General features: G+C 46.0%; 1 protein-coding gene across 2 annotated transcripts in view; it reads right to left on the bottom strand.

The window, feature by feature from the left end:
• sha (shavenoid) overlaps positions 1-14583 on the bottom strand; it is a 54330-nt gene that overhangs the window by 14882 nt on the left and 24865 nt on the right. For both annotated transcript variants that reach the window (XM_031988382.2, XM_031988372.2), the window contains exons 2-3: positions 4390-4516; positions 2648-2818 (exon numbers count right to left, since the gene is read on the bottom strand). In XM_031988382.2, the coding sequence (XP_031844242.1) occupies positions 2648-2818; positions 4390-4501 (283 nt within the window). In that variant the 5' untranslated portion in view covers positions 4502-4516. The remainder of the gene's footprint in view (positions 1-2647; positions 2819-4389; positions 4517-14583) is intronic.

The following is a 14583-nucleotide window of genomic DNA, read 5'->3' on the forward strand; positions in this document are numbered from 1 at the left end:
AAGGCGAGAGGATTCTACGGTTAATCGTGAGGTGTTGAAAATTGAGAGATTCGAACACAGTAACGGAAGGAACGAGTCACGTGGGTCACGGAAGGTGCTTCGATACCACGGCGAAACCGCTAAGGCGGACGCTAATGACTCGAGATGGTTTCCGAGGCTGGAAGGTCATCGGTCGAGGTCCCTCCGGGGCGGACGCAAATACAGGAACGCACGCCAATCGAGAATTGATGCCGCTTCGATTGAAAATCAACGCTGTTCCGATCGAGGATCGGGTATCGATACGCGAACTGCGTTTATCTTATCCTGCGATCGAACAAGCTGCACCGAAGAGTAATGAAAAACAACCGATGCATCCGCTTGACGCGCGACACTGCTCGCACAGCTCTTTACGATGCATTTACACGGCTTTACGAAGAGGACCTCTTCCACAGTGCTAGGGAATGCTCCTAAAATAGCTGCGAGATAAAGGATTCACGGTTTCACCGTTGTGAGGCTTCGGAGGCCTCGGAAGACTTTTACGCGAACCTTCGTTAACTTTACGATTATCGGTGAGATAAACCTTTGCTCCGAGACTTTTATCGCGGAGGAAATCCTCGGTATCTGATATTGCGCATTTGGCTTTTTCAATGCCGTTTAATTAAGTTCCCCTTCCCCGTGGAAGCAGCAGGGTCGCTAAACGGTCGAACTGTCGGGAAATTCATTCAGCGAGCGTATTCGCGGCGTAGTCTATTTTTCTGGCATTGTCACGTTCTATGCGCGCATCGAAGTCTCCGGACGCCTGCGCGGCGTCCAGCTGCTCCCGCTTCGCGTCGTCAATGCTTCGTTGGTATTTTAGAAATGCGAAATTGGCGAGAAATGCCGCTGCAACGGTCCACGAGGGTCACGAGCGTTTCACCTAATGCCAGAGCCAATAATATTTCAACCTCGCGCCTGCGTCTCGTTACTTGCCTGCTAAGAGATATAAAGCCGTGATCCCCGTAATCGTCAATTTACAGCCCTGCTCCAACCTCGTAAGCGGCAGCCTTATTGATATTTTTTATTCCACGGTCATGAAAAGATTTCCGTCGATACACGTGCATGTAACTGTTCTTATCCCTCGGTCCAACAACTTTGTTGTCGAAGAAGCGCAGTCGCGTTACAGGATTACTAGCCGACTATGGTCCCGTCGGTATTGATGCGTTCACTGGAACCGCGTGCGTGTCCAATTACGATTATAGGTCCAAGGTATCGCGAGGATACCTGACAACGATCGTCCGTGACGATGTGTAACGAGATTTTAAGTGCGGAGCATTACACGATCATTACCAGTTGGAAATTCGAAATCGGAGGCAGCCACCGGATTTTTTAATGGCGAACTTGATCACGATTAATTCTTCCCCGAACCGGAGACCCCACGCGATGCGTTTCATCTTGCAAATTAACCTAATTGGCCTGGACAGCCGTACTCGGCTATTACGTCGATTCGGCTACACGCGTTATAGCCGATTCTCATGCGGACCGATTAATTTGCATTCGATAATAAGGGTGCTCGTCGAATTCTATTAATCAGTCGGAGCTACCGACGAATTTTTATTGCTACTCGAGTCCGACCGCTGATCAATCTAGAGCACACTGTCGCCCGTCCGTAAACGTTGTAACGTTTCGCGTACTCAGACACGTATAAAATCCGGACGAACGGGCTGCGAGACGCTCGGCGTTCATCCTTTCGTTACGCCGAGGTCGCCTTTAGAAACGCGCGGCACGAGGACGATTTGCGTGAACAGTTGGAGCAATCATTTCCGATGACACGGTCCGATTGAAAACGGTACGTGCGCGGAACTAGTCGCTCGCGGAAAGGACAGCGGACGATCTACCTGAGATTGCGTGATCAACGGAGATATGGGGTGAAACCCTCGCGAATTTTCCTTAGGAAATAAAGTCCACGGAAATTCCCGTGTTCACTCGAAAACGATATACTGGGAGGGTTCCCTCGGGTCAGCAATAGAAGACGCGTCGCGCACCGCTGAACGGAATAAATACCGGGAATTATCGCTGAATAGCTATCGAAGCGAAGATGAAACGCGACTCGGATGAACAGAGGAGGATTAAGTCCTAATAAATCGCAGGAGAACGACGAACCGTTACGAACTTCGTTTTGAAAAGTGTTTCCGCGGATGGTGAGACAACCTAGCACGATGCAAAGCGAATCTAGGTTAGAGCTGAAAAGAAGCAGACTCGAATTTCGTTATATGGGTTAACCCTCCATAAGTACAGCTGACTTTGTAGTCGCACATCGATATACTGAGATCTTGTTGATTTCATTTTTACCGAAAAATGACGAATGGAATGAAATAGTTAATCAACTTGGACTTTTATACAGACAGTTGTGAACATTCAACGTCATTATAACTTGAAAGTTACAAAATATATTCGTTTTAATTTATAAGTGACAACTTATAGATTGATAGTTGTTAAATTTATACCATGTAAATGTCGTTGTAGTCGCGAGAAAAGATTATTAACCATAGAAGGTTAACTTCTGACAAAAAAGGAAACTTCTGGGAACGTTCAGCTACAATGCATGGAGTAGATTGTTTCTTATATTCGATTCGACTCGATTATGTTCGGTGGAAAGTACCTGCGCGATGCGAATAATTGGTCGACTTACCGTGGATATCATTCACGCAGATGTGAAGGTCCTCTCGGAAGGTAGGTAGGCCGTAGTTGCATTGGCAAGTGCAGGTGTTGTTGAGAGGAACGAGGCCAGCCGTCGAAGGGCGCCGCGTATAAGGGCTAGCCGTGCCACTGCTGAGCACCGAGCAAGCTTCCGTGCAGGAACCTGATAGGTCAAATTTTGCGTTTCGATTCAGCGTTTTGTTGTTCAGAACTGGTCGTTTAACACGTGAAGCGTCACGAAGATCTTAAGCGTTTTCCCGTAGAGTGTTTCTTTTGTAGCAAAGAAAAGCAGGGACAATTATTAATCATTTGGTATTACAATGTTTGCATTACACTATTATCAACTCAGTTGAGTCATCAGTGACTGGCATGGCGCTTAACGTGTTAATCGTTTAAGTGCTGCGATCATTCGCGAAAATCAGGTGACAGCGCGATCACGCTTCTCTAGTTCGGCTTTAACCCCTTGGTCTATGACTTATCTCTCAACTCTGATCGATACGGCTACTTTGTCATTAATAATTTATTCAAAGAAGAGAAAAATTCTAAGCATATTTACTTTGAGTTCGAATAAACTGAGTAATATTTGTTGAATCATGTTGAAGATCTTCACCACAAGTCTGACTCGCTGTTGTAGGGCAAGGGGTTAACCCTTTGCGCTCCAGAAGTCTTCCACTGGAATTACTCACTATTTTATAATGAGACGCAGACGACATTTCCTGATATTGACTTGTCGAGAAATCGCACTTACATTGAGGAAGGAAACTATTTTCTTTCAATATTTCACATATTGATATGTTATACAAAGTTTAATATTAAATATCAAACTTCACAATTTTACTGTGTCAAATCTATTGTAGACTGAGAAGCGGCTTTGAAGTGCAAAGGGATAACACTAGAACTACCAAGTAAGTCGAAATGACTCTTTCCTAAATTCTTCTGCAAATATTGAGCTAATAAATGCTTCTTCGAGAAACAAATAATGAAATTTATTCGATAATACGTAAACTGAATTATACATCGGTACACTCTTGGAGTTTCTATAGAAAAAGTATGAAATTACTAACCGCAGTAGTTCTAGTATTAACGAATCTTAAATGTCACAATTTCGTTGGTTCTTTATTTCTAAGCAGAAAACGAAAAGTGAAAATGAATAAACTACAGCCAACGTGACACGGGCCGATAATATGGTATATTTAGGTACTAAACGATAGAAGCCCGATCCAACACTCGAACGGTTAATATCAGTGTCTTCGAACGACACGGGTAACTGTACACGCTCGCGCTCGCGAAAAAGGACAGCCGGACAGAGATGAATTTCTAAGATGAGTAAATTCACGCGGTGGCTTGGACAAAACGCGACGTATTATCCGGACAGGTGAAATACAGCTGTCAAACCGCTACATCGTAATTTCATGGTTAATCAGCTGCGTGCCTTTTTCCATGCAAGTTTTGTATCCGCACCGGCGAGCACGCACGAAATCCTCGCGTTTACGTTTCTTTTCCGTGCACGAGATCCCACATGATTTCTCTTGGCGAGGCAAATCACAATCGCGCAATTTACAGTGCCGTTCGGCCGCGGACAGGAATCGTGGTGGTTTTTCAACGGATTCCGAATCGACGTTCGAGTCCGACGTCGCCGTTCGAGAAGTTCGCGCGGGACAAGCAAAAAAGAAACGACGTCGGCGGCGGCACGCTGAGGAGATTTATAATCGTCCGCGTTGTTGCCCGGCTTACCTTCCAAGGTGAAAATATCTCCATCGGAGTGCCTGATGACCGAAAGCTCTTGACAACGAGTTATTTCGAGAACGTTCAAGCAGCTCGCCACCACTAGAACTAGAAGACGCATTTTCCCCGCAGCATTCTGAAACAAAGTGAGGCAAATTACGTGTAACGTTACACTGCGAGCCGCTGCGAGCACGACAAAGGAGCTCGTTCAGGCCTCGACTCACGAGTGAATCGAATACATCGAGTAAATCGTTTCTCTTTTTGCCTCGCGCGTCACGCGGAACCCGTCCTCCCACCCCGTTTATCTTCCCGTTCTGCTCATCTGTTTTCATAATTCAACCCGTTAAGAGATTAACTTGTAATCGAGTCTGTTCGAGGTGGAAGACCACCGCTCAATTTCAAGTGTCTTCGATCCGAGAGGGTTTCGTGCTTAATTAATTGCCGAATAACTCGTTGATTTATGGAGGATATCAAGCATCGCGGGCGAAGCCGTGAAACTGCAGCAATTACGGTGTTAAAATAGTGAGCCGCGAGCTGATCGGTCGGTTCAAATTAATAACGGTAATTAATCAGCGTTAAAGGTTCCAACGTGATTGAGAGTAGCTGCCGGGCACGTCGCGTTGCGACACCCGAATCGTGTCCTCTTCGGAGTGGTCCATTAAGACGAGAAGCTGTGTGGAAACTTCCCGTGTTCCTAAATCATCGGTATCCCAGCAAGAAAAAAGAATCGACCGCTATCATTCATAGGCTATTTAACGTCGGCGCTGTTGAAGACGGATGGCTTCTGCTCGACCGCGTTTCGTAAAGCTTATTCCGATCAAAGAGACAACTGTTAGCGCAAAATCGAGGCGTTTGCAGATCGAAGCTACCAACAGTTTAGTTTTCTCAATTTTTTCAAATATTTATTAAATTATATACAGTTAACGGTGAATTTACAACTGGAAGTAGGCCGATGACACGAGCGACAAGAGAAGGAAAGCATGATAGTAGAAAATACTTTACAGTACGATTGATTATATACCCAAGTGTCTAATTACCTAAAAACCGCATTTGCAAAATGATTAATCGTCATTCTACCGAGTAGGTCCGAGCTGGACAACCTTTGCATACCATACGACAATTTTGTTCACGGACAAGTTCAGATACACCATACAATTCAAGAACCTCTTCGACTATCTTATGTTCACGGTTGTGGTAGGAAAATAGAGATAGGAGCAGGATCTGCTTCGCTTAAATGTGGAAAACGAATAACTCAATCTCGCTATTAAATTCATTAATTTACGTGAGTTCAAAAGGCACACGTTTATTGAAGCACTTAAAAAGAATAAGTAGGCGCAAGGATGCAATGTGCCACTTGTAGTCATCCAATGTGCCACGTTTGGCGCGTGCGCCACGGTTTGACCAACTCTGGAGTAGATGAAATTGAACTCAATTGTTAATCGAATGTCAGTGATAAAGCGGTCAAACTTTTCTTGTCCTTGTTTCGCGGAGTTAATCGCTTCAGCGAATGAACAGGTGAACCGTCTCTAGGTCTGGGCTAGACTCGAAAAACGAAACAGTCCCGTTCGAGTCCTCGATCGGTCTATCCCGGCGCGCGTGGAATTGTAATTCCTTCGGAACGAGGGTTCCGAGCGCGTGCCGCGAAATTACAGCATGCGGCACCGTGTCCGTCCGAGTATGTTACTTCCCGACCGAAAAAAGACGACCGCGAAGAATCAGCGAAGCTGCAAGCGTATCCTGTTGGGCTGCGTGCTCGCGGTAAGCTACGAATACAAGAAGACCGGCATCGAGCAGGCATAAATTACACGTTCCAGGCATGTCGCGAGCGGCGCGCATCAACGCGACGCGTTCTGCACAATCGAATCGATGGCACGCGTGAGATAACGCCTGTTATCGATACCAAAGAAATCTCGGAAGAAGCAGTGGCGCGAGAAGATAGCGCTAAAACATTTTCCTTCGAGTTTACTCGTGATTTTCCTTTCGGTTTTGCCGTTCTGAACGGACCGCGTGGAAATAACTTCACTCGCGTGAAGTTACGAGAGTTTCATGACCGAAGCGTGTGACGCTGCGATTTCTTCCTGTCACGATCGAGTCGTCTGCGAACTCATTTTTCCATGGTATCCCGTGAAAGCGCGAATTTTCAATTTCTTCCCCACGTAAATGGAAATCGAACGTTTCGTGGCATGAAGAAGCGAACGGAAACGAATGACGGACAATCGACGAAGGCATCCGTTTCATTCTCAAAATCCTTGACGCGCCGTTGATCATCGTGATAGGGTTTAAATATTATAGTTCACGGCACGCTTCGGTGAACGAGAACAGCTGCATGCCTCGCGTTCACGAAGAAATGCGGGCATTCGTCCCCCTGATTAATCGCGTCTTTCTTTTTAACCCTGTCACTATTGTAACGGGTCCTCTTACCGAGTTTTTGTGCATTTTTAGGGTATTTTGCATTTTCAGTTTCGGTTTGACGTTGATGTTATTAGTCGAACAGCAAGAGATCAAAACGTAGTTTCCTTTTTTTCTATTAATTAAGCAATGGATATCTAATTAGCTTCATATGTTGAAGGTTTTGTATCTTTCGAAGAGTCTTCGTCCGCAAAGGGTTAACACTAGAACTACCGAACGAGTCAAAATGACCCTTTCCAGATTTCTTCGTTTCGCGATCATTAAAAAGCAGCAGATGCTCCCCTGGGAGTTATTAAAGAAATTGATTTGGCAATATGCAAATTGAATCATGCATCAGTTAAACTCTCAATAGATGCACTCTTGAAGTTTCTATAGAGAAGTTTCAAGAAGTGAATGTCAAAGCTCGGTAGTTCTAGCGTTACAGTTCACTGGAAACTTGAAATCGCACTGTAAACAGCTCGCGTTTGCGTCACATCGTAGTTTACAGTTGAAAAATGCGATTTTACCTTGGTCCGGGATTCTCAAGAGAAGCCTCGTCGGATTCCGACTGCGCCTACGTATTCGGAAACCGTTTCGAAAAGGTTGAACTTAAAATAGCTAATAAGGGAAGCGTCGAAAGGCTAACAAGAACAGAAACGGGAAGCGCGCGAACGTGGTTCCGAAGGTAACGAGGCGATGAAAGAACCGAGCAGCGCCGTGACCGCAACTCGTTCTTCTTCAAAGATTCGTCGGCCATCCGAATTGAAAGGTGCTGCCACTTTACGCAACCTGTCATCAGTTCGCTATTTTCGGATACGGATTGTCACTGCGAAAACTGCCGCGATGAAATACGCCTGGGTTTTAACCGGTTCTACGCGGACGAAGATGGGTTACGACGTATTTTTCCGAAACGACGGTCTTCTAGTTTACGAGCCGACGGATCGCGGTCCGCGCATCGGGAATTAGTTAACACGGGACACGTTTATGGTCGGCCGACGAATCCCGAAACTCGCATTACGATTCCGCGGCAGGCGTGAAAACGCTTGTACCTCAGCGAGGTCGATACGGTGGCTAGACGTGAAACACGCCGATATTAGCATATATCGATAAAAGTTTGATATATATATTGGTCTTTAATTCCTAGCGTAAGACCGTGGAACAGTTATGCTCGAAACAGGCGATTGTCGGCGAGCCGATTCAAGTGGGCGAATAAAACGATTGAACCGTGCTTCACGCAAAACGCGTTTCTGTGTGATTGTTCGATAATCGGTGATTATTCAAGGCAAGACGTCTCGCTAGCAGGATTAATTCCAAGCTGATTCGATGTATCCGAATACAGTTATACGGCTGACTAATTTTGTCAGCGGAGAATCCTTTGATACTCTTCTCGATGGAAGAACTCTGCTAAGCAAAGTGAGAATGTTTGCTTCAACGCTAGAACTATCAATCGGAGTAATTCATACAATTTCTTTTCAAAATTCAAAGAGTACATTATTTCAGAGTTGAACATCTTAATGTTGCAGCCATAATATACAAATTTATTTTACGATTCCTTGAAAAGAGACGTTCATAACGTTGATAATCGCAAGATAAAAATGTTCAAATGGCTCACTTCGGTTCGCCCGGTAGTTTTAGCGTTAACGACTTCCCGAGCTGTAATTCCGCGTCACTACGGACTCTATACTTCTCGAGATTTCCGGCGAACCGATTATTTCCGATTGCTCGAGGGGTCGAATCGCGAACCAGCTATTCGATTGCACTAAATATACCGAGGGGGATGAGAGTGCGCGCGGAATTCGTGGCTCGCGAGACTCGCCGAGTAGTAGGAATTCTTGAAGCCCGCGAACTCTTATGACTCTTAAAGACTCGGTTAACCGTTGCTGATACAACTTCGAGATCTGAAAAAGTCGGAAGGGAGACCGACACGCTCCCGGTCGGACACGGTGTTTTATGTGCCCCGGATTCGCATTATCTTGCCTGTCCCGACGTATTCTTCGAAATTCCGCGCGATCTCTCGCGGCCACGCGTGATGAATGGATCGCAATTTTCGAGGCGTTTCTCGGACCATGCGTCATCTACGGGATCCTAATTGCGCGCGGTCAGAGCGAAATGCTCATTAACACGATTTTCTGGAACCTTAAGCGATCGCGACGCGACTGGAACGGCGTAAGCTTCACATCGCTGCGATTATAGTTTTGTCTAGCTTCGTATCGAGTATTTGCTTACCAGGAGAATTTCGTTTGAACCTGTCGAGCATAAAGCCGCCGAGCATCCGGTATTTCCGCGAAACCCGTTGAACCGTTGTAAAAACTGTACCCGGGTCGCGTTTCAATTAAATTATAGTGTAGTTTGCGACTTCCCCGACGTTAATCGAGAAACGATCGCCCGGATAAATCATTCGCGATTACAAGTTTCATTTCTCGTGAGACGCGAGGTTTGTTTTTAAAATGACCTGCAGTTATGCCTTGTCGGTATCTCGCTGACGAATTACAGTCGCCCTGATTTCGTCGTGATTGGTAGCGTTAAACCCGTTTCTTAAAACCACTTCGCCAGCGAAATCATACGCTTTTTCGTGTAACGCGTATTACTTGCTTGGTCCCCGAAACGAGCAGCCAGTCGGCGCACTGTCGCGTTACGAATGAATTGATTCGGTGTTCCGGATGATTCTCGTCGGTCAGATTGGATACAATGTAATACGATTACGCGCCAACGGTAATGATTCAATTGCGAGTTACTATTTTCTGTGGACTTTAATCGCGTCACGGTATAATTACGTCGTGATTGTAATTACGGGTCGATAACGTCGAACGATTACGAAACAATTTAATCGTCATCGGTATAACGCGTAATCGGATTACACGTTGGCCAACTCTGCAGCTGGTGTACCTCTCATGGAGATTTACACGTCCCACTCGCAAACCGTATATCATTTTCACGACATTATCGCATCGTCGGCTGATTCCGGATAGTCGCAATCGAACGGTCTCGATGTTAACGACGGGACCGCAGTCGGAAAAAAGCCGAATATAGAAGTCGATATTCGCGCCTTTCACCTCGTTTGTTTTGAAACAAGTGCATCGAAATTTAGCATTAACCCTTTGCCTTAGAACAACGTGTCAGACTCGTGGTGAAGATTTTAAATATGATCTAACAAACACAACTATTACTCAATTCATTTGAAGTCAAAGTAAAGATTGTTCTTCTGTAATCAATTATTATGCTTAAAAGCAAATGTACACATAAAAAATGCCTAGACTTTCTTTTTATCCAATAAATTGTTAATGATAAAGTAATCGTATCGTTCGGAATTGAGGAAAAAATCACAGGGCAATGGGTTAATGTAGCGGTAGCAGAAGCTTTTCGCGATTATCTCGGAAACTAAAGCCTTCCGTGAGCAACGCGTAAAGGAGAAAGTTGTTCAAAATCGTGTCTCGCAGAATATATTTCAAAATCATAAAAATCGGTGCGATACATCGACATGGCGACCCTCATTATTTACGCCTACTACAGGTGGAACCCAAATGCATTCGACAAGTCCGCGTTATCATGAACAGCAGGTGTTCGTTGATAATCGGGAACAGTTGCGCGAAGCGTGCACCGTTTCCGGTTCACGATTCGAGGTAGCGCAAAGGGGAGAGATTGCAGGCGGACGCGGATGAGAGCAGAATCGCGGCACGGAGATCGTACGTGACCGATTGCAAAGTGGAATGTCGCGTTCTGTGTCAAGGTGGATGGCATTGAGCGCAGATTGTATCGCCGCCACGAATCGTCCGACAATACGGAAATATATCTTCGACTTTGAATATGTCCATTCTCCTTCCCGTATGATTTATAACACGTTCCGAACTTAGCGTTAAAGCTACTTGGCAATCGAACCGATCGTTTGTAATTCTCTTACGCGAACCGTAAGAGTGAATTTATTGAAACTACGACCGACTTATACTTCGGTTTACTGAATCCACTTATTCGAATAATTTCTTAGATCGTCGCGTTTGTAATAATTGTAGAAGAGGAAATCTAAAATCGTACACATTTGACTGATTCGGTAGTCCCAGAGTTAAAGAACCAGGATCCGTTCGCAGTAAAATATCGCTATTTCGTTCTTATCCGAACGTTACTTTAACGTTTACCTTGCGAAAGATTTACGTCTCTTCGATTTGTGAGAATATTACCATATATCTCGCGTGTTAAGTTCATTTTACGGATGGATGAGCCGTATTAGCCGCGTTAACGATCGAAACAGAGTCGGAATTTATTTTTCCGCCTGTCGTCTTCATTCATCTTTCCAAGTTCGAGCAATTTATGACTTCGACTGCGAAAAAAACACACTAGCCGTCTACGAGTCCGACTTCTACGATGGACAGCCTCTTGGTACATCAGTTGACATCTCTTACTCGTAGGAAAAAAGAAATTTGGAACAAACACGAGAAAAACGAGAGATGATTGGGCAGGTCCATCTTAATTTCACCGATAAGCTTTAGACGGGACTGATATCGCAAAGAAACGTACGAGTCAATTGTGACAGGATTCGCCGGATGTCGGAGATGAAGCGATTATTTCCAATTATTGGCAGCTCGTAACGATCCCGTTTCGGTGAACTTGTAATCACAGGATCTTCATGAAAATTCCGTGTAATATAAAAAAATATATATATTTGATATCACATGGAAGCGTTACTTCGGTCACAGTACGAAAAACTAATAAGGATACGCGGTCCTTCATTACGAACGTGTCGACCATCGATAAGATCGGTTCGATCCATAATGGCGATCCTTAGCCGAGCAGGTTCGATGTTCGTTGAATATTCGGCGGAACGTTTTTTTCATCGAGTGCGTCCGAGAAAATCGGAACGAGGCAGGCGAGCAGCCTCCGATCGGTTGTTCGAGGTGCGAACACGTTTCTTCTCTCTGATTCCCCCTCGAGCCCTTTAATCGAAAACGAGCCGGCACGAATTTACAGGCGTGGTTCTTCGGATTCGAATTATCCGTGACCGTGCATCCCGATACATTGAGTCGCGCTTTCGTCCGAGATTACAACGTACCGAGAAACATATTATGAAACATTGTACGTTTTTCTCCTGGGAGGCGGACCGCGACATTCGACCGTGAAATCTCCAGTTGTCCCGCCGTTCTATTGAATATTTTACTGAAACCAGACGAATTTGTCATACGGACAAGTATCGTTCCCGAGTACCGTTCGGAGATAAATTTCGCCCGCGGGACGACATCGCGACACGAGCCGGGTAGTCGAAAACATACCAATATTTTTCCGTGTCAACCGAGTCTCCGAAATTTATTAAGAATCTAAGATGGAGATAACTTCATCTAATCCTTCTCGCACGTTTACCTGCGCGGAGCAGAATCGACCTCCGCTAAATCATCCCGATGATTTTGTCTTCCGATTATCGTGTGCCGATCTTTCTTTCGAACCGGCGCATTACAGTATTATTAAAATACCGTTCCGTTGGGGCTTCTTGATTCGTGGACCGTTAGTTTTTGCAACGAGCACAGGACGTTAAATAATAGTATAAAATTACGTGGCTTCACCCTCGGCGTTTCTCGGCGATTCCCGGTGAATTCCATCGTTCCTAAACCGGGTTGCCGGTTTCTCGGTTTTAGGCGACAGCGTGTCCACTTTCTTCGAAGAACCGAGAAAAATGGGAAGCAAATGGCTGCGCCGTCGGCGAGAGGTCGCTTCGTGGAACGGAACTGTTCGATTTCTACCGAAACACGAATTTCGCTGACGAGAATAATAAATCTGACGAAAGCGGTGATTAACATCGAACGATCTCCATCATCGGATATAGGTATCATCGTATTCCAGTTGAAAGTGATACCATCGAGAGAAATACATCTTGCGATATGCTAATTCCTCACGCGAGAATTTAGTAAATTTCAAGAGTTTAAGGCTCTTGAACGACAGACGGTTCAACGCAGGACACGAGAAGTCACGCATCGCGTTCACCGTCTCGTTACGTCCAATGATCATGCAAGGGGAGGGGTAAAGTTCCACGATCCGACCTCGTAAATCTGATCGCTAACGAACGATGGCGTTAATTGTCTCCGTGATTCCCGATGATGCGAGAGTATGAGCCGAGTGAAATCGCGTACGTTCGTTAGAACGAAACGGTATGGGCGGTCGACGAGTTGCGTGCTCGGTTGCGCAACGTTTATCGTCGATCGGGACCTTCCTAAATTGGTACAAGCACAAGAAAACACTGTTGCGCATGAGATGCGACGAAAAAGGTGCGGCTTAGAAAGAGCTTACGTCGACAAACGATCGTGACTCGGATGAAGGAAAGGTTTATCATGACGACTCCCTTGGGACAGTGTTCGAATTACTCGAACACGGCGAAACAGGGTGTCGCTTGTTTCAAGATCAGGGACGAGTATTTCTCTTTTGAGCACGGGACAACTGTCCATCGGCGGGTTCGTAGAAAGCGGCCCTCGACCAAGTGCACAGCATTTATTCGATCCGACTCCAGATGGGATCGGATCTACCGTTAACGCGGTCTTGCTCCGAGCCGAGCGTCCGAACAGGTGAAACCTGCAGAAAATTCACAAAAAATCGCGATCGATCGTGCCGAAGTTTCTTTATCATTTTTTTATCGGCCGATTCGGCTTGTCCGAAGCAGGCAGTTTCGTACGTGCGTTTGCGTCTTTATTAGCCAAGAAATTTCAATAATTATGTAAATGGTGCGGAACGTGATATTTACCGGTCGTACAAGAGATCCGATCGCTGAACCGAAATCGGAGGCGCCGAGCTTCGGCTGCGGCGACCCGCAGCCATCGGTATACAAATATCGGAGTTCCCTGATATTCGAAACGCTCGTTGGAAGATTCTCCTGGAACGTTCCGAGCGAAGTGCGGCCAACATCCGCGCGCTGCGAGCCGTTGGATCCGTCGACGCAGTACGAAGGAGAAAACGCTTCTCACCGAGAACACGTGTTTGCCGTTAAACACGGAATATTGACCGAGGTTCGTCTCGTTTCCTGAACTTCCGATTCCACCAGCGCGCGTTATCCTCGTAAAACTGCGCCTTCCGCTCTCTGGTTCGACCATTCGTGAGCTGGCGCGAACAACAGTCTCCTTTCTCCGGGAAGCAGCTGGTTTGTTCGCCTATGCAAATTTGCGGGCTGCCGAAGTTTGCGGAAACTAGACGCAGTTTCGTTTCGACCGAGCGAAAGTCAACGATCTCTAGACGCCGCGCTGACAAGTCTTCTCGAAAGTCGATCTTCGATACCTGGGAGACTTCGCTTCTCCGCGCGTGCCTCCGTATTTTCTGCAACTTGATTTTTGAATTCCTACTTCGAAGACTCGATCTCCGCCTCCGATCGAGATAAGATCGCCATATACTGTACATGGTAAGGGCGGTGGTCGTAAAAAAAATTAGCTACCTAGTGGGTTTTTTCTCCTTTCTTCGACCGGTTCTAGCAACCGGAGACTCTCGAGTTTTCCCGCTGATCAAAATGTAGGAGGCGTCCCGATTTACGAGTCGAATTCCTGCGCTACATGGAAAACGGGATACACGGTCCGGCGAACAAGCAGGATCAGTTGGTACAAAGGAACGCCGACACGAGTATACTCTCCAGATGTTTCTACCGATTTTCTCGGCCCGATCGAATAGGACGCGCAACAAAGTGTTTCGACGACGAAATCACTGCTCTCGGCGCGGCTACGGAAAGAACGATTATCATCTTAAGTAGAATTACCGCGGGGGGATGGGCGTGTAAACACGTTTAAACTCCGGCAAAGGCAACTGCAACGCCGAGGAGCATTCTAAATCACGGTTGGCCACCCGCTAACGAGCGAACAA

This window comes from Nomia melanderi, chromosome 3 (assembly GCF_051020985.1).
Source record: "Nomia melanderi isolate GNS246 chromosome 3, iyNomMela1, whole genome shotgun sequence".
NCBI lineage: Eukaryota > Metazoa > Arthropoda > Insecta > Hymenoptera > Halictidae > Nomia > Nomia melanderi.